The following is a 21,306-nucleotide window of genomic DNA, read 5'->3' on the forward strand; positions in this document are numbered from 1 at the left end:
TAGGGCCAGAGACAGACATGACATTCTCATACCTCCTTAAGCATCTCAGGAGCTCATCAGACACAAAGGGATGCCAAGAACATTTAAATGAATGATATTGTATATGATATCAACAAGATTATGAGTTAGGGAACACCGAGCTTCCTTCACAGTATGGAATACTTTAAACTCTAAAACTAAAGTACCATTTATCGTTTGCACCACCTTAAATTGTGACTTTCCATGCTACAGATTTCTTGTCAATGCCATGAAGTTCAGGGGAAGCACAAAAGAACCCATGCTAGAACCGCTAGAACCATGCTAAAACCCATGCTAGAACCAGAAGCCTAGGGAAGACCTCAAGTACTGTGAGCACAAGGTCCCAGTGGAGATGTGCCCTTGTACTTTCGTGTCAGTACTGATTCAGAGAAATCGGCCACTGATCAGGTAAAACTGTATGGGAACATCCTTATCTTTTTCTCTTATCTTCCTGCACGACAGCACTGTCAAGGATAGCGTGTAAAAGCCCAAAAAACACACCTGAGCTTTTACCCAGGGTGCTTACTGAAGTCATGTATGTGACCTGAACAGTCCCAAGATTCAACCTTCTCTGACTCTTGCATAGTAAACAGCACCACAAGGCAAACAACCTTAATCTATGCCAAGGGGAGCTGTAATGTAGGAAAAAAGAGAGCAATTAAAGCTCAGTGGTACAGAGACATGGCAGATATTTTCTCTTTCACTTATTACTTGCAATAAAAGCATGCAATAAAAGGTGTGTGGGGGGGAAAACATCTTAAACAAAGACATGCTTGTAAGATCCACAGCCTTCAAACAGAAAAAAGATGCACCTAGTCCCATAAAGGGTGGGGGGGGGGCAAACAATGTCTGAAGTCCAGTGTCATCCTAGCAAAGCTCTCAGTGGAATTCCGAGCACATCTGCAGGCCAGGATGGTTCACAAAGACTGCAGAACCACTCCAGCTAGAGCCCAGGGTATTCCGCCCCTCTGGTTAGAACTCAATAGCTTTGCAGAAGCATCATCCATGTAAATCTACTGTTGTGACTAAAGTGGGGGGCAATTAGGCTGTGTGTGAATGTTGGTCATGTTCCTCCATTTCCAGGCTGTCTGAGTGTTTTGATATGGACTTATCCATCACCTTAATTTTATGTGCTTTGATTTCATGTTTTAATGCTGCAGAGTTAGTTTCCACATAGAAGAACAGTCAGGCAAGCCTGTATCACATATTAATACAGGCCAGTATGTGTTGATATGTAGTGCACATACAGGCATGGCTGAGCCCAGATTTGCATAAATCCCATTTTCTGAAGATATAGTTGGGCCTATTGGTACCCATATGCCCCCACAAAGACCCCTTAACAGGAAGACAGCATTCTCATGGGGACCCCCTTAACAGGAAGACAGCATTCTCATGGGGACCCCCTTAACAGGAAGACAGCATTCTCACGGGGACCCCTTAACAGGAAGACAACATTCTCACGGGGACCCCTTAACAGGAAGACAACATTCTCATGGGGACCCCCTTAACAGGAAGACAGCATTCTCATGGGGACCCCCTTAACAGGAAGACAGCATTCTCACGGGGACCCCCTTAACAGGAAGACAGCATTCTCACGGGGACCCCTTAACAGGAAGACAACATTCTCACGGGGACCCCTTAACAGGAAGACAGCATTCTCATGGGACCCCATAACAGGAAGACAGCATTCTCATGGGGACCCCATAACAGGAAGACAGCATTCTCACGGGGACCCCTTAACAGGAAGACAACATTCTCACGGGGACCCCATAACAGGAAGACAACATTCCCACGGGGACCCCTTAACAGGAAGACAACATTCTCACGGGGACCCCTTAACAGGAGGACAACATTCTCACGGGGACCCCTTAACAGGAAGACAGCATTCTCATGGGACCCCATAACAGGAAGACAGCATTCTCATGGGGACCCCCTTAACAGGAAGACAGCATTCTCATGGGGACCCCTTAACAGGAAGACAACATTCTCACGGGGACCCCTTAACAGGAAGACAACATTCTCATGGGGACCCTCTTAACAGGAAGACAGCATTCTCATGGGGACCCCTTAACAGGAAGACAGCATTCTCACGGGGACCCCTTAACAGGAAGACAACATTCTCATGGGACCCCATAACAGGAAGACAGCATTCTCTTTAGAATCTCTTTTATTTGCCCATTAGAAACACCCTGGCCACTTACACTGTTAATCAGTGCAATCAGACCTTAATTGCACTAAGAACCTCTGCAATATCTCACAAAGATTCCATGTGAATCCTACGGCCTCTAGTGAGCATATCTGTCACTATGATTTAGAGGCGCAGCACACTTAATAGCTTTGCTTCCTCATCTCTCTCTCTCTCTCTCACACACACACACACACACAGATACAATCACACCCTCCCACTGGCACATACAGACACGCAGATCTGACTTAAAAAAACACACACAGAAGCAAAAAACAAAACTTGCCATTGGGTGGCAGTGTAGTAGCAAAAAACTCCTGCAGCATATTATGTATGGGGTGCTGAAGTGGGTAGCAGTTTCAGTTCCCACCTCCAGGGACAGAGGTCTGAATGACACCGCTGCTGTGTGTATTCTCCTTGTGTTCTCTCCTGCTGTAGTTAGGTGAACTGGCATTTCTAAATAGTCTGTAATATGTGTGTTTTCAGCAACAGACCAGAATTTCGCCCACAGTGTCCCTCTGCCTTGTGCTAAATGCAGTCTGGCATAGGCTCCAGGCCCCCAAGACCTTGTGCTGGACAGAAGCTTCATTCACGCTCACTGTGCCTAATTCCCCAGCCTGAGACAAAATTACTCCAACTGGGCCCCCACTATGCGCTTTGCTGGCTCCCCGGGCCTGGCTTTATGTTCAGTTTGGGATCATTTGGGATATTCTTAAGTGCAGTTTTGTTGCATTTTTATTCATTGGTGGCTCTCAAGAAAAAATGGAGCAGTTTGTTCCTGCACCTTCAAGTTTGGATGAGAAACCTGCTATGGAGCATCTCTTATCATATAGTAACATATATATTATCAAGATGTACTATTATTGTGAGGTATTTCTGCTTTGGAAAATCTTTTATATATTATTGTGTGCTACCCTTGCTGTGGCACATCTTTTATACATTATTGTGTGGTATACCTGCTGTGGAACATCTTTTATACATTACTGTGTGCTATTCCTGCTGCGGAACATCTTATATACATTACTGTGTGCTGTTCTTGCTGCAGAACACATTTTATATATTATTGTGTGGTATACCTGCTGCAGAACATATTTTATACATTATTGTGTGCAGGGACGGATTATGGGTTGTGTGGGCCCCTGGGCAAAACGTTTGCGAGGGCCCCCCCCACCACCAGCACCACCACCACAACCACCACAATTCAAGGGCCCTTGGCAGCCAAACGCCCTCGCTATAGGGTCAGGGGCCCTTGTAGGCAGAGGATCAAAGAATGTAGGCCCTCTAAAACAGACAAACGAAAATACATTGTTGATAAGCGGTGCAAATTGTTTTGGGCTAGGGGCCCCATGGGCCCCCTGCACCCCAAGAGCCCCTGGGCAGCGGCCCCGCTGGCCTGGTCCGTAATCCGTCCCTGATTTTGTGCCATACCTGCTGTGGAACATATTTTGTATATTATTATGTGCTATACCTGCTGCGGGACATATTTTATACATTATTACGTGCTATACCTGCTGCAGATCAAAATTTATGCATTATTGTGTGCTATACTTGCTGTGGAACATCTTATATACATTACCGTGTGCTGTTCCTGCTGCGGAACATATTTTATATATTATTATATACTATACCTGCTGCGGAACATATTTTATACATAATGTGCTATACCTGCTGCAGAATATAATATATATATTATTATGTGCTATACCTGCTGCGAAACATCTTTCATACATTATTATGTGCTATACCTGCCGTGGAACATCTTTTATACATTACTGTGTGCTATTCCTGCTGTGGAACATCTTTTACACATTATCATGTGCTATACCTGCCGTGGAACATCTTTTATACATTACTGTGTGCTATTCCTGCTGCGGAACATATTTTATACATTATTGTATGCTATACCTGCTGTGGAACATCTTTTATACATTATTATGTGCTATACATGCTGTGGAACATCTTTTACACATTATTATGTGCTATACCTGCTGTGGAACATCTTTTATACATTACTGTGTGCTATTCCTGCTGCGGAACATCTTAGATACATTACTGTGTGCTGTTCCTGCTGCAGAACATATTTTATATATTATTATGTACTATACCTGCTGTGGAACATCTTTTATACATTACTGTGTGCTATTCCTGCTGCGGAACATCTTATATAAATTACTGTGTGCTGTTTCTGCTGCAGAACATATTTTATATATTATTATGTACTATACCTACTGCGGAACATATTTTATACATTACTGTGTGCTATGCCTGCTGTGGAACATCTTTTATATATTATTCTGTGCTATACCTGCTGCAGAACATCTTAAATGCAGATAATGAAGATTCACCATTACCCCTGAAAAAAGGCTTTGCCTATGTGTCCTCTGCACATAAAACTATATTAAGCGGTACAATTCCATCAGTCTGTCTTCCAAGTACCTGTCTTAGGTAGTATATGGTACAAGGCAGGGCTTCACCCTGGATTGAATGTCAGTCCATTGCAGGGAACACACAAGTAAACACAGTCACACAATACGGGCAATTTGATTCACCTAATTGCATGTCTTTGGACGGAAACTGAAACCACAATACCCAGCAGGAACCCACACAACCTGAGAAGAACATGTAGATGTCACACGTGCAGAGTGGGGTGGGGACTCGAGGCTGCAGCCCTGGAGGGGTGAGGTGACAGGGCTACCCACTGCTGCACTAGCTTGCCAGGACTGACCATTTGCAAAACCAAACGCTCCATTGTTTTTACCTGCTTTCCCAGTACAGGGTGAGTCCAGGATTCCAGGAAATACAGGACCCGAGGCAGGGAACACCACTGAGTACATATCTCATACACATACTTGTGCGTGTACTATACGTACACACCCATCTGTGTAAACTGACAGCAAAAATGTGCATGACGTACTTTGTTTGAAACAATGTTATTTAATATGTATCGGAGGTCGATTATTGCAAAAGATCGTCCTTCGTTTAATCATATGCGGTCTAACGTATATGCAAAATGTCCTTGGCAAGAATATCAGAAATCTTTACAGATCAGAAATCTTTACAACATAGGTAAATTAGTCGAAACAGATTAAGTAATGGGTACAACGAGCAGATTGAAAAGTGTAAATAATAATAATAATAATAATAATAATAATAATAATAAAAACCTTCTCATAACACTCTAAAATGTTCCTTGTTTTTACAGCGCTAACGACTACACAGGATACCTGAGAATATACGCATGCGTTGTTCGAAACAGAACAAGGTATGTTGGGTTTTGTAGTCATAATTCCGTTCAAAAGTACTAAGCGTAATAGGTGTGTCTATTTTCATAAAACTACAGGTACCGAACACCTTTCGGAAAAGGTAAATATAAACGAACAGGTTGGGAGAGCCATATGCCGAGCTAAGGAAGGTCAGGTGTGGTATCGACCGAAACTATTCCCGAAAGGAGGGAGTTTGCAAGACCGTATTCGAATAGGGTGAGTATCGTTATTTACTGTCATTTCAGGGTGCGGTCGATATAAATTATCAACAAGTAAAAAGTACTACTCTTTAAAGTGTTTTCTTGGCTACTTTCTAACCTTGATCTGCTAATTATTTCTCTGGTGGACTATCGCTGTCTTGTAAACGGCTGTAGTACACAAAAACGACAGCGAAAGAAAGGGATTTTAAAGTTTTAAAACACTTAGGCTTTGTGCTTTTGTGATGTAAAACTGAACCTTGAACTGTTTTCACACGTATGACTTTTTCTGTTTTTTAGTGTGTTAATGAACATCGATAATTAGAGGAAAATTCTTGTGATGTATGATGATATACAAAGATGTATTATATTACAGGCTATGTAGTTTGATTTCTGTACTATGCACGTCGTTGTAAGCTAGCTTGCTCCATTATGCAATTCGTCAGCCAGGTAAATCATTGAATAAACCGGCGATTTCCTCGTGCTGTGCTGTCATATCGGCTGTAGTGTCACCCCTTTGTAAACACACCTATCGGGCGCGGTTGATCATCCTCCTGTATAATGAGCTAAGTAAGGTTATGCACACCTCTTTGTAGCTTATTATAATGAACAGTCCCATAATTGTTTTGGGGAAATTTGACCGCTCCGTAGTACAACCACTGCTGCAGACCTACAAACGTTTGTACCAGGCCTACCTTTAGAAAGGTCATAACTGGACACTTCTGTGAGGGAAGTATGTTGGTGTTCACAGTTGTGTTCGCGTTAGCAATGTCGTAAAAGTGGTGTGGTTTAGTGTGCAGGTTGTAAGACTGTGAATCAGTGCTGGGGCTGAGGAGGTAGTCTCCAAAAGGTTGTGACACACTGCAGACACAAATCTTCCGGAGTGTTTGGCTGTTGGCGTCACCCGCATTATGGTGTTTGGGATACATAAGAGGTTATGTGAATGGAATTCACCTGGGGCCACGGAGATCCTGCACACATTCTAGCAGGTTCTGTAACTGGGATACAGTCTGAAATAATTATGCGCACCCAGCTGAAGATATATTGTCTGAAATACCACGGTGTTCTGTCAGGATTGATTTGGGTGGAACACCTGAATACAGAAGAACTGATTTGGTTAACAGACAGTGTCCAGCAGATTAGAGTGGAAATGCCACTTTAGATGGGAGTTTACAGAAATCTGTACTTCAAGTCTCAGAAACCAAAGGGAATTTTACCCACATTGTTATGTGCAGGACGGCATAATTTACCATAAATTTAATGAATGCCCAGAAAATGTTAGCATCTATTCAGCTGCACAACCTGAAAATCCAGTTTTTATTATGGTGCTTTTATTGCATCTCTTGTACACCTTTTTCAGTGTGTAAATTTGAACTGATACTCAAAGGACTTGCCAATACAGACTCCATAGGGTGCCGGGCATATGTTCAGCATAAACACTGACCGAAAGCCAGTGTCATTGAAGCTACAGGATGCAAACCTCCCTTACCATTATGGCTGTAGCACTACAGGTTAAATACAGTCTGTGTGGTATTGTGATTGTTCATGTCTGTGCTGCTTTTAGATCTGCAAGTTGAGGCTTGTGCAGTTTGTCATGCTCCAATCAGATGGTAGTTTCTTTTCAAAAGCCTTTCTGTTCTTGTCAGCACAAGGAAGCCCCAAGCACCACAGCTAGGAGACAATGGAACGTAGGGTAGGAATCGTGCCGTTCCAGGTATTTCGATTTTAATTTGAATGGCAGCTGGAATACATTTTGACCACCCATCTCATCCTAGCTACGCTGCCCCTATTCCTGCATATGCTTGTGTTCTGTGTTCTATTAGGCAGAATTCATCCTACCACTTAGAACACTCCTATCTGGAAAGATGGAATTAGAACTTTTGCAGTTTAGCTGCAGATTGTACTTCTGCTGTCTTGTTTCAGTTACACAAAGGGAATTTGTTTATTTTCTTGTCTCGTCTTCTGCTTCACATGAAAACTCAGCCGAGCTAAGTGCAGCCATTTTTTTTCCCCCTTGGCTGCCTTGAGCTTCACGTCTGCATCAGTCGGCGTCCTTACCTTTTCAGCAACTTCTTCACAGGAAGAGAGAAGGAGGAAAAAAAATCAAGAAAGTGTCTCCTGTGTTCAGGAAAGCGTTTAGAAATGTGTGATTTTTGGAGGGCAACATAACTCAGGTGATCTAAGGAAGCCGACCCCCTCCAAACCCGGCCTGCTCATGTATTTTGCAGACTTCTGTCTGACGTGTTTCAGGACAACATTCTTCTGGGAGCTGGACTGTCCTTTGGCATTCAGCCTTTGTTCCTGATGTTTCTTTTTACTGCCCGTTCAAGGTTACTTAATGCTTTTGGTAAATGGTTTGAAACAGTCAAAATGCAGTAGTGCAGTGGGCCATGTAACGTATTGCTGAGCACAGAAGTATCTGCATTGGTTGTATTCCCTGGTTGGGGAATACATGTGGTTTTGAGACCATTGCAACACAATCGCAGATACTTCTTTGTTAGGCCTATAACTCTGTCAAGTATTTGACAGATGTTTTTCAAACTTTGCTGGCACTTTGTCTGAGTAACAAACTGGAACTAGCCAAATTTTGACTCTGCTTACACCATAATTGAAGCATATAATGTGTACTTTCACACTCCAGGAACTTTTTTCAGGGACCAGAAACTTCTTCCGGAACCATATGCTTTTGTCGTGCTCACATAGCAGGAAATCGGCCTGATTGCAGTTCCTCAGAGGCAGTATCAGAATTTGGTACCTTTTATTCAAACATGAACTACTGGAAGGGCACTTAGAGCAGTAACTAGCAGATTGGTTGGCGCTTACAGCAATACCTAGCAGATAGGTGGACCACAAGCAATGGCACTAACTTGGAAGTTGTGGGGTAAAGAGACAGAAGTAGCAGAGCAAAAAAATGAGCAGATCGAATTATTTGTACCTCAATTACTTTTAATGCATAAATGAAATACATTTTTTGCTTGCGTCTCCATATTTCTGAATAAGAAAATTCAGTTGATAACCAATATACTTTTGTCTAATATTGCCAGTCCCAGAGTTTATTGGCAAAACAACATTACATAATTTTTTTATTCTGTGGAAAACAAAAAATCGATCTGCTGGCCAGATTATTGATGGATTATAAACATGTCGCAGGTTGTATTAATGAACTATAAATAAAAGGCTGTGTGTTCTTTTTATCACGATTGATCCCCCCAATAGCTAAAAAAAATAAGTAACAAAATGACTTGTTCATCCTCCATTGTTTTGGGGGTGGTGGTGTAGTTTCATACGAAATGTGTGTGAAGTGTAACATACAAACGTTTTGTATCTCTTATGCTTTATGCTTAACATACAGGTTCCAGTTCCTGTTGTGCAGTATAAAAGCAACAAACAAAAGTTTCCAGTTGAGATAGTCAAGGATCCGGAACTTCGGTGTGAAAGTGGCCATTGATAAAAAATGCAGTTTTGACATTTGACCCCTTAGCATGATAACTAAGTATCTGTTAGTATCTAAGTATAGTAAGTGTAACGAAGTACAAAGTATTTCACTGATCTTTGTCAAACTTTGCAGACACATTATATGGGTGAGAAATTATAATTGATCAAATTTTGAGAAAAATTTCCCCAGAATTGAAGTAATGTTGCTTAGTGGAAGCAACGGGTAAAGGCAGACAGCATTTGACTTTGTGAATATTTTGTTGATCTTACTACTTCGCAAAAACCCAATTACATTCTGAGACAAATTGCCCCAAAAATTAAGTAGTGCTATAAAGGTAAGTAAAACTTTGTTTATAAAGCACTTTTCACAGACAAAGGTCACAAAGTCAAAAACAGTCAAAAATTTACAATGCACATACAACAAAAGGGTTGGCACAGTAGTGCAGTGGTTAGCACTGTCTCCTCACACTTCCGGGACCAGGGATCAAATCTCTGGATCAAATCATCCATGTATGTGGAATTTACATGTTCTCCCCGTGTCATTGTGGGGTTTCCTCTGGATGCTCTGGCTTTCACCACAGTCTGAAAACATGCTGAGGCTAATTCAAGTTACCAGATTGCCTGTAGATGTGGATGTGTGAGTGAATGGCGTGTTAGTGTGTCCTGTGATGGATTGGCTCCCCATCCTGGGTTGTTCCCTGTCTTCAGGATAGGCAAATGGTTTCAGAAAATGGATGGATGGATAAACAATAACATGTATAATATGAGTTAAATTTTAAATATCTAACCAAAATTTTGTTTGAATAAAAAAGTTTTAAGACTACCATATATGTCGCAGGAAAAGAAGTAAAGGGCAGATACAGTAGACACCAGGTCTTGTGAACAGAGTAACTCTAAAACTATTTTATGGATCTTTTTCAAACTTTGCAGAAACATTGGAAGAGGGAAGGTCTTGTCCTGGTCATATCTTGAGAGAAATGCCACCAAAATTGATGCAGCACCACGTAGTGGCAGCAAAGGGAACGTTGTCTCTTGACTACTGAACATAACTCTATTTGATGTTGTTACTCTGCGTACTGTTTTTGATTTTTTTATGGATCTTATTACCATACCGCAAAAACGTATGAATGAAAATCTGCACCTGAGACAAATCACCCTAAACTGAAACAGCAGCTCTAGGTGGCAGAAGAGGATGGAAAATCAGGCTACAGAGGCCATCTTGTGAATGCAGTAAATCTGAAAGTATGGGTCAGTTTCAAACTTCTCATGAACATTGTGAAGGTCTCAAACTGTGGGGCACAAATTGATCTTCTGAAATTATAAAACAATGTAAATTATGTGAAATTGATTTACTGTGGCATTTTTATTCGGTGAAATTATCATTGGCACACAATCCGCCCCCTGCACACTTGGCAAAATTTATTATGTGCTCCCCCATGCCAAGGTGCCAGAATAGCAGTTGCTTTTGAAAATATTGTCTGAGTGCCATATATTGTGGTATAGTGTCTGGACGGCATGACATATTTGATACATCCAAGAATAGTGTTAGGGGTCTAGAGATATTGGTTGAGGGTGTGGAAGGAGTAGGGATTAGATGGGGGTGATGGTGAGGTCTGGGGAATGCATTGCTGTCCTGCAAACAGTACCTAGATTATGGAAAAACAGATTTAACACAAAGGTTAACTCATTATTCTTAGTTGCAGAATTGGTGGTATTCTGATAATCTGCCATATTTCTTGGGAATCTGATAATATGCCTGATTTTCTACTACACAGGAGCTGTATTAGTGTAGCTTAATGTAAGTGTGACGTTTATGTAGCATTTGTAAGTGCTGAAATACTCAATGAGCCCATGTATTTGTAGTGTTTCCCCTAGGTTTACAGCTTTGGGGGGGCAGACGGACACCAACAGGATTCATGGTGTTCATGTGTTTCTTTTAATGACAGCAGTAAAAAAAAAAAACACAGATTTTTTTTGTCTGCTTTCAGGTGGTTGACGCGACATTTTCCGACACGCGCGCTCTGTCCGCTGGCGGGACTGTGCTCACCTGTGTGCGCGCACGTGTCTGTGTGCGCGCACGTGTCTGTGTGCGCGCACGTGTCTGTGTGCGCGCATCGGGCGGAACTCTGCCATGCGCAGTATAGAGAGCAGAGAAGAATTGTAAACCCGCGACCACGTAGAGACAAAAATGACAAGCTGTTGTGTAAATAAGATAAATAACATAAGGCTGTTTACTTTGTTTAATAAAAGGACAATGTATAGACCTGTTCTATAGGAAAGGTAATCACTGTTGTGATCTGGCGCTGTATAGAAAATAAAATTAAATAAGATTAACTTGACCTTCAAGGGGGGGCGGGAGGTGCCGTTGTGGGGGCGAAGCGCCCTCCTAATATAATGGTAGGGGAAATACTGTATATATATATGTAAATGTGGCTTTGACCACATTGTATTTACTTAAGGTGGGGTACAACTAATGGTGAGGTTGAATACATTTTATAGTACAAACAAGGTATTTCTGTGTTTTTGTAACAGCTTAGGTTTATTCAGTTCAATTCCATTTTATTTGTGTAGCACATTTTCACAACATTACATTGTTTCAAAGTGCTTTACATTATCCCTGCCCAAAGCCCCCAGAGAGCAACCCAGAGGCAACAGTGGCAAGGAAAAACTCCCCAGAAGGAAGAAGCCTTGGGAGGAACCAGAATCAAAGGGGGAGCCCATCCTCCACGGGCCGGAAGAGGAAGTTAAATGAACAAAGTTCAGATTTATAAATGTAAATCCAGAACGATTGGCAGCAGGGCAGGCATCTGGGTTTCCTGCCAGTACTCCAGCTTCCTGCTTCAGCCTAAAGACATGCAGTGCGGCGAAGTGGTGTCTCTAAATGCCCCATAATTAGGGGCAGTGCTATCTGATGCATCCCATGCTTTTTTTGGTGCTTGTGTTGGTGAAGGTGTGCATGTCTTTGCCCTGTGGCAAGTCATTCCTAATGATGGCAGCTTGCACTTTGTCCTGGAGACATCAGATATAGTACAAGATTGATGGCCGATGTCAGAATGTTACTATCTTTCACGTGGTTTGTATCCTGAAATAGATTACAGTAAATGAAAAGACAAACCAAGATGAAGAATGAAAAAGAATTCTTTTAAGAAAAACTGCATTTCTGTGTGTCTTCCAGGACCAGCAGAACATTGACACTGCGATGGAAAGTCAAGGTAGGAGAGCATCTCGCTTATGGTGATGGACGGTGACACTGTCACTGAGCAGTGAGGACTGCATGGTTTTGTTAAGGGAATGAAATGCTTGGAGTAAATGGTCAGGTCGCTAGCCCACTGAGCCACACTCTGCCATTAAATTTGTAGAGATAAATCATAAAATAAAACTGAATTCTACAGTGAACAGGCAGCCAGTGAAGAGAAGCTAGAATTGAAGTGATGTGATCCCTTTTTTTAGTGCTGGTAAGAAGTCGAGCTGCAATATTTTGAGCAAGCTGTAAATGTGATAATGAGAGCTGATTAATACTTAGATTGAGTTACAGTAATCATTGAGATTAAATAAAAGCATGAACAATTCTCTCTTATGCATGCAGTGGAATAAAGTGTTTCATTCTGGTAATGGATCTTAAGTGGAAAAAGCTGCATCTGATCACAGAATTAACTTGTTTGTCAAATTTGTGGTCTGAGTCTGAAATCATTTCTAAATTCCTGTGGCTTCACAGATGATGAAAAGTGCATAATGGAATTGGTGAGACCTAAAACATGGTTGAAGGACTAAAAATGATCTACTCTGATTTGCTCTCTTTTATTTGAGGAACGTTTTCTGCCATCCACATTTTAATATCTTCCAGACAGTTGGCTAAACTTTTTAAGGTGCTCAAGTCATTAGACTGTAAGGGAACATAGAACTGTGTATCGTCTGTATATCAGTAAAATGAGATGTTACATTTAATAATGTTCTCTAAAGGGAGCATCTGTATAGGGAAGAGCACAGGCTCCAAGACGGAATACTGTGGAACCCCACAGGAAATGGCTGCATGGCCAGAACAGCAACTCCCAATATTTACATTGAATGTTCCTCCTGCCAATTATGAAATAAACCAGTTAAGAGCAGTGCCCTTAATGCCAATATTTTCCAGATGCTTTATTATGCTGTGGTCTGCTGTGTCGAAAGCCATACTTTGGTCTAATAGCAATAAGAGTACACAGTTACTGGAGTCTACTACTGAAAGTGTAGCATTGGACACCTTCAAGAGGGCAGCTTCAGTGCAATGAAGTGATTGAAAATCAGATTGAAATGGATATCACAGCTAGCCAGAAAAGAGAACTGGGAAAGAACTACCTTCTATGCTTCTAATTCTTTTTTTATATAAATTGCAGTTTTGAAATGAGGGTTCTGGGACCAAGATTTGTTTTTTTTTTTTAAGCAGAGGTTGAACAATACCATACTCAAAACAAAAATGAACAATATTGGATGTTAAGGTCAGGTCAGGTTTGGGGGCATACACTGATACAGTGCCTTGCCACGGCCACCACACGACGAAACTCCTCAGGATCCCAGTTGGTGAGCCCCCAGGCCGACACGCAGTCCAGTCTCACCCTCCAGAAATGGCCGTCTACCTACCACAGCCTGCTGTTACGTGTGCGTCCCCTTGGCCTAACGAGGATTTTGCGAGTTGGATCAACCCCAGGGAAACTCACCACATGGCCGTAGTGCCGTAACTGACACTCATTCACAATGCAGGCAATTCGGCTCATTTGGGACTCCCTGAGCAACCGCTTGCTCGACAGTCAAACCAGCGGTACCCAAGGATTCTTCGAAGAGACAGTAACAAAAGGACTCCAGTGTTCGTCTTAGCTTACTGGATAGAGTCCATGTCTCAGAGTGATACAGCAAGCCAGGAAGCACCAGACCTGCTAAGGAGACATTGATAATAGATAATAGAATACTTAATTATATCAGTGGTTTCTTTGGTTAGTATTGGAGGAACGATATCTAGGGAGCAGGACAAGAGCTTCATATCTGTTACATCTACGAGAGTGGGAAGGGAGCTAGCAAAATCATTGCATCAGACTGCTTAAGGACAGCCTTACACCCCGTATTCACAACAAGCTGCTTAAGGACAGCCTTACACCCGGTATTCGCAACAAGCTGCTTAAGGACAGCCTTACACCCGGTATTCGCAACAAGCTGCTTAAGGACAGCCTTACACCCGGTATTCGCAACAAGCTGCGTAAGGACAGCCTTACAGTCAATGCTGGCTGGTAGATTCAAAGCAGACTGTGTGATACCTGCTCTTATCGAGTTAACCTTTCTTGGAAAGAATGTTTCAAAATCTTCACATAATTTAACAGACTTGGTGAGAGTGTAACAGGTTTATTATGGACTCGGTAGTTTTAAATAAAACATTTTGCCTTTGAAAATTTACCGAATAAAAGGTTGAGAAGATTTCCTTGTGATGTTTTAATTTTAAGTCATCAATTTTTATGTCATCAGAGAAAGCATGAGTAAGTCGGGTGAAATGTGTTTTTTGAATTTTCGTTCTGCTTTCCTACATTCCTGCCTCAGGACTTTGGTTGTCAGGGTCAGTACTGTCTGACCTGGCTCCTTGTGTATCTTCCTCATTTGGCCAGTAGGTGTCACTTGTCATCCTAACTTCCTCTGTCTTTGAATCCCTTAGCCCTAGTGTGTTTACTCCTGCTCCTTGACCACCACACAGCTCAGTGGGTCACTGGTCATGATTAAAAGGCTTACTTGGAACCTGCCATATCTGTTTAATTGTATTTACTGCATTTGGTTCCCCAGTGTTAATTTTCTGTCTTTGGTTTTCTTGTCCTAAGTTTGCCCTGCTTGTGTTCTGTTCTGCTTGTGCTTTTCTTATCCTCTTTTTGTATCCCCTTTGTGTGGTTTGTTTCCTAGTTTTTGTGTTCCCTGATTCCTCATTTCTTTCGTTAATTGTTTCTGGTTCCACCTGATGCTTATTGTCCTGTGCTTTCATTGATTGGTTAATTAGTTATTGTACTCACCTGTTCTGCATTATGTCTTCTTACCTTTGTGTGTAGTTAAGTGCCTGGTCCTGCTTTGTTCTCTAGTCAGTCATTGTTCATATTGTTCATATCATCTGTACCCTTGCCTGTTCTCGACCCCTTGGGTATTTGTTAGTCTGTTCTCTTCCCTCATAAACCCCTTTGTCTCGGAGCCATAAGTGAATTGTTACCTTCTTTACACCTGCACCATGCCCCCCCCCCGACATTTGGTAGTGTCATTGAACTGGCTTTGGCCTAGTCAGCCCTGGCTGGGAAATGTTTGACAGTACGAGTGCTGAGACTGCAGCGTTTTGCCCTTGTCTGTCTGATGTGTAAAGGTCACTCCCAGTGAGAACGGCCACGTACAAAATGAGTGATTTCATGGAGCCAGAGAGCTTACACAGTCTACAGCTGATCCACTGTAGTGTTGTCTGCTGCTGATATTGACTGCCTCCGTTGTCCAGAATCCAGTTGTGTGGGTTTTTTTGTATTATGGAGTCTTTCCATTTCCGGAAGTTGTTTGTCCCATAGTGCCAAAAATCTAAATTTGTCACCCGTCACACTTTACGCAAAAGACATTCTTGCTGGAACTAGTCAGTGCTCCGACTCGCATTCATGTTATCATGCTTGGATTAGTGACACTCATTTATACCACAGAAATGTAGTAAGAGGGATATGGGAAAATGTGTGTGTCACTGTAAATGTCGGGCTGACGGTGCTCACTGTCCTGTGTGTGTCGATCAGCACTTCTCACTGCGTAAGGTGCCCACCCCCAGGCCTCCTCCCTGAGATGCATCTGGCACCTTCTTGGCAGGTGCTGCACAGCTTAACTGTGGCTCACAGGCTAGTCTGGAGCTGGCTGTGGTCAGACTGGGGTAATGAGAGCTGCTGAGTGGCGTCCACTTCAGCGCTTTTCCTTCACACCAAGTACACTACTTTTGGTACTTTCGCTTTTCCATTGACTTCTGGTTGAGTACCAGTACCGAAAGTACCAGACCAGCTGGGGTACTTCTTTGCTACTCTTGGGGTGGGACTTGGACCGCCTTCTTTGGTTATGCAAATAGCCTGCCGCCTTGAAAACTGTTGCAAAAAATATTAATGCTAAATGAAGTAAAAAAAAAATAATAAAAAAATGCAATTTGGTCATAAGAACATTTACAACAAAAAGATCTGGATGGCACGACGACATTAAAGTATTTTGTTGAATATACTAATGCAGCACAAAATTTGGGGGTATTTATAAAACAAAAAAGGAGTTCACAAATTTCTCACAAACCCGTCTTCGAGTGATTTTAAACAGCACGGAAAGCACATGCAGCACACACAAAAAACGCGGAGGTAAACTTATTTTTAAACATTTAAGAATCTATAAAAGGAATAATAATTTAAATTTCAAAGCTTGCTAATTTTTTTTCTATGACAGAGTAAAAATGTTTTAGCGAATCTTTAACCCCCTGCTATAATGTACATACAGAATTGAAAGTAAGATAAAACCTTATTTTAATAGCCGACTAGCAATGTAAGAATTGGATGTGCATAACATGTGATATTGGAATTAATAATGTGCATCATCCAGCCCTATAATACAGTTGTGGTCAGAAGTTTACATGAATGTCATATTAATCCAAAATAAATTCAAACTTCTGCGACCAATTCTTGCTTGTAAAAATCGATGAAGATGTATGTTGTGTAATCATTCCACCCTGGGAAAAGAACGGTTCAAATAAATCATTAAAAGCCCAAAATTAATGACCGTCCAGTAGAGGAAAACCAACACCTGGAAGTACCGTATTTTCAGTGCTTTCTCGAACTACCGAATGTTCGGTACCTGGTGTGGCAGAAAAAGACCCTTATTCGTTGGCCAGTTGCATTGCATTTGTCTTGTCTTCATATCAGTAGATTTCTATCTACTAGAGAAAACAGGCCTTCCTGTTTCACTACTAACTGGTGCTCAGCTCTGCATTCCAGAAATTCTGATCTCTGCTAAGACTTTTGCCCTCTGAGGCTGTTTCACCTCCAGGGAATTGAATTGCTAAACACTCTACTGGGGATGTAGTCTGTCTTCCCTTCTGTCTATCACATCTTTTTGCTTTGCTATTAATGAACAACAGTCATTCATATTTCTTTGACTGTCCCCCCCCTTTGCCCAGGGGATTGTGGGTAGGTCTTGGGCTTCCAATGTTTAGCAGAGGAGACTGTGGCTCTGCCTCAGCCGAAAGATGTGATATAAACGGTAAACAATACACCATAATGCCGCCTGTGTGGGAAAAGGAGCAGGGAAGCTCTCCCTGACGGCCGTGAGCCCCGACCACACATCCACCTGGTTTCAGACTGCCTGTCCAGTCGGCGCCATGGTGACTGGATAGTAATGCTGTGAGAGAGCTGGCTGCTGATATGGTTTTTTTTTGGACCCCTTTTTATTCTCGCTGTTGTTTTTCTGTTTCTCTGTTTCCCAAGAAAAGTATAACCAGTTGCATGTCTTCGCAACTCGGATATGTTACCTCACACAGTTGACAAACTGGTTGATGAGAGAATGCATTGTTTTTCTGTTTTTTTTTTTTTTTTATGTCACTACTTCCTAGTCAGGCAGATTGAAACACCCACACCCACACAAACATAGGACGGAGACTTAGTGTTCATTAGGCCACTCCTATGTGGCGCTTTTGTTAGTGGGCGGGGCCTCACTGAGTGATCCTGAATAGACCTCTACTGCCCTTCTGTTCTACTCGCAATTCTCAATTCCTTCTTTCTAAGCTTTGTTCTCAGGGCAGCTGCAGACAGAAATGCTGTAACTTGGCATATTGCTGCATGGTGTTGTGGGTCTGTAGTCAGGTGTGTGCGTGTGTGTGTGTGTGTGTGCAGGTATGTGTGTGTGTGTGAGAGAGAGAGAGAGAGAGAGGGAGAGAGAGAGAGGATTGGAGCGAGTGTCAGGTGAGGGCGGGGGGAAGAGAGCCATGGGTGTTGGCACTCAGGAGTCAGGTCTTAGGTTACAGTAGCGCTAGAGGCGAAGGGCGGGTGGCTTCGGTTCACTCCTGTGCCTGCAGTCCGCTCAGTGTCCCCTGGGGCGGCCGGTCGGCGGCGGCGGCGGGCCTGCTAGCATGGGACAGGCTAACACCCTCCAAGAAACTGCTCGACCGGGCAGAGCTGCAACCGTTAAAGATGTTGGTACTGAGAGCGTCAGGAGCGCTAGCATAGGGAACTCTTGGGCCAGCAAGGACAGAGGCGCTGGCCCCGGGAGCGTGGCCTCTGATATGGACAGGAATGCAGCCGGAGGACTTGCTGCCGGCGATGGGGACGGCAGGTCTAACTCGGAATGTGTCACTGCTAGCGGCGATAAGCGCGCTAGCGTGGGGCCGCTTGCTACTACAGAGGCTGCTGGAAGGTACAGCTACGCAAGCGTGTGGGAGGAGGACTCTGGGGCGGGGGGCATGGCTGGAGAGCCTGAAGAGCAGGTCGAGAGCAGCGGTGAGTGCCCTCTACTCTGTCTGCCTGTGGGTTTGTATTACTGGGAGCAAATGTCTGCACAATATGGTAAAACCTATTAATTTTTAGTTTGTAGGGACATTTTTCAGGTCCCCCTCCCATAGGTCAATTTCATAAAAATATGTGACTGCAATCAAAAAATGGAAAAAAAAGAAAGGCTTATATTTTGTTTGATTACTTATGGCTAAGGTTGGGCTGGGTAGGGGTTAAGGTTGGCATTGTTGGGATTAGGATTATGCCCATAGAAATGAATGGAATGGTCCCCACAAAGATGAATACAAACGTGTGTGTGTGTGTGTGTGTGTGTGTGTGTGTGTGTGTGTGTGTGTGTGTGTGTGTGTGTGTGTGTGTGTGTGTGTGTGTGTGTGTGTGTGTGTGTGTGTGTGTGTGTGTGTGTGTTGCCGTGGGTGTGTACTTAGGTATGTGTAGAGAACGTTCTTCGGACAAGCATGGGCTGAGTACAAGAACCTGTTTTGTTGACAGCTGGAAGCGAACTGTGTGCCTGGAAGTTCTGCTTCCCTGCCTCATGCCCCTGTTTAATACTGTTCTCCCCTGTATATCCAAGACAGAGTGAGGGCACAGCAGCCTGGTTTTTTGTTTGCTTATCCAGTACAATATGGATCATAGGCTGGGGTGTTGACTGTTCTGCAGTAATGTAGTTTGAACAAATAACTAATCTCACAGCATACCTTGCAGATATTGCCAGATGAAAGACAATAATCAATCCAAATGAAATGAGCTGCAGTGACCTATCGCGGAAGATACGTTTCAGACCTATCAGTGATAGGTGAAAATCTGAAATACAAAAAGACCATATAAATAAACATTTTTTTTTTTAATGGTTTAAGTCTTAAAATACCCCTCCCACGTACTTTAAACACATGTAAACTTATTAAAACACACTTTGTAAACACATATGATATATGGATGTTGGGCTAAGGATATGAGTGACATAATATTAATAATAATAATATGTAGTGTGTGTGTGTGTGTGTGTGTGTGTGTGTGTGTGTGTGTATATATATATATAACACACACACACACACACACACTTCGCAGAGAACTGTGATGCGTTGGGGATAAATCCGCAATATAGCGGGGGCGCAATAACTGAACATTTATCTGTAAGTCAAATCAATCACCGTATGTGACATTCTGGTTAGCAACAGTCCTGATGCTTCCTAGTGTGACGTCGGCCCATAGCCTTCATGGCCGTAGCAGTGCCCTGTGTCATACTCTGTCAATGCTAACGGAAGCACCCCAACGCCTCTGCTCCCCACAGCGCCGCCCTGGCTGCCGTTCGTGTATACGTTACCACTGCCCCCAGCTGTCACTGCGTACGGTCAGCTTCTGGTACCACCTTCACACACACTTGCCTGGGGCTCCAAGCGTTCTCCCCGTTATGTGCATCAGTCAGGAGGGCTGTCTCGTTTGACGGTTTCCATGTATATCCAGGTAGTATATGCCTAAACATAATTCAGGCCTAATAACAAACTATTGTAGCTGGTGTGGTCCACAAGAAGGTAGTCTGCTGATGTTTAAATACTCTAAGGAATTAATGCTGTAACCTTGTGAGGAAATTACTTATCTAGTTTAGAATTGTAGTGCCCAGGTATAATAAATTTTTTAAATAAAATTTAATAGAACTATTTTAAAGTAGTTTATTTGTTGCAGACCAATGACAAGCAATACTGGAAAACATAGCCTGATATTGCCCCCTTCAGAGAGAAGTGACATAAGGAGTATTTGGATTTGCAGAATTTCAGTACAGTCAGTACGACATTTTATATTGTGCAAAACTCCCACAAAAAGGTTACAAAAACTGCAGGACTTGATGCCATGTATTTTGTGTCCGCACAGTCCAAAATCCAGCTATGTCAGCACATGCATGGGCTCTGTTTCCATCTGAGAAGTGCCCCTCGTGACCAGCTGCCTTTTGCTCCTGCCTTCTGGAATGTTTTCAGCCAACCTGTTTACCCCACTGGAATGACAGACTTGCCCTGTCTTGTACTTTTCCTAGATACTGACATTCCCTCATGTCCCAACTTTTATTGTTGACTTTAACAGCAGCGACTGGGATAACATGCTCTGAAAACCCTAGAGTGCCAGCATGTGATTTAAGATGCTAGCTAAGGTCATAGAAGACAAAAGAAAGATGTTCCGGGCTCCACAAACGTCTCACTTGCTCTTTCAGTGTGGAGTTAGAAGACCTCAAATGAGGCAACCCCAGGCTTCGCTCTGCCTCTGCAGGTCTAAGGGTAGGGAACACACTTTCACTGACTGGGGCATGGTCACACTTTTCATTCAATATCATACACTTAATTCATGGCAAATCAATTATTTCTTGTATTTGTTTTGGCATTAAACTCATCTTAATCTTAGTGCACTTTGTAAATATGTCAGATTTATGTGAAGTTTGTAATTTGACATCAAATTATAGACATTGCAAAATGCAGTTTGGAACATTTGCAGAAACATTATAAAAGTACATAGGAAGCAATGGTGGCAGTTTGTTTTGATCCCAGATATCTGATCACCAAAATCTTGGCTACATGAAGGTCCTGTAGCAGCTTATGAGTGACGTATTGGTGACTTTCCCTGTAAAGTTTGTGTTAAATATATTTATTTACTCTAGACGTTTTGAGACTGCTTGCTACACGTTTGTAGATCATAATTTTATCCGGCCCGTTGACCACCACCGTGAC

The 21,306-nt window shown here is 42.6% G+C and overlaps 1 protein-coding gene across 18 annotated transcripts in view; it reads left to right on the top strand.

Moving 5' to 3' along the window:
- Positions 1-5,565: 5,565 nt before the first annotated feature.
- Positions 5,566-21,306, top strand: part of LOC125718669 (phosphatase and actin regulator 4A-like) — a 36,524-nt gene continuing 20,783 nt past the window's right edge. For 17 of the 18 annotated variants that reach the window (XR_007384882.1, XR_007384883.1, XR_007384881.1 and 14 more), the window contains exon 1: positions 17,793-18,583. Coding sequence is in view for 2 of the 18 variants with exons in the window: in XM_048992620.1 (XP_048848577.1) it covers positions 18,217-18,583 (367 nt within the window). In the remaining 16 variants the exon portion in view is untranslated. Of the gene's footprint in view, positions 5,683-12,273; positions 12,311-17,792; positions 18,584-21,306 lie in introns of those variants that run through there. The other variant, XM_048992621.1, reaches the window with a different exon arrangement.

This window comes from Brienomyrus brachyistius, chromosome 23, assembly GCF_023856365.1.
Source record: "Brienomyrus brachyistius isolate T26 chromosome 23, BBRACH_0.4, whole genome shotgun sequence".
NCBI classification, from domain to species: Eukaryota; Metazoa; Chordata; class Actinopteri; order Osteoglossiformes; family Mormyridae; genus Brienomyrus; species Brienomyrus brachyistius.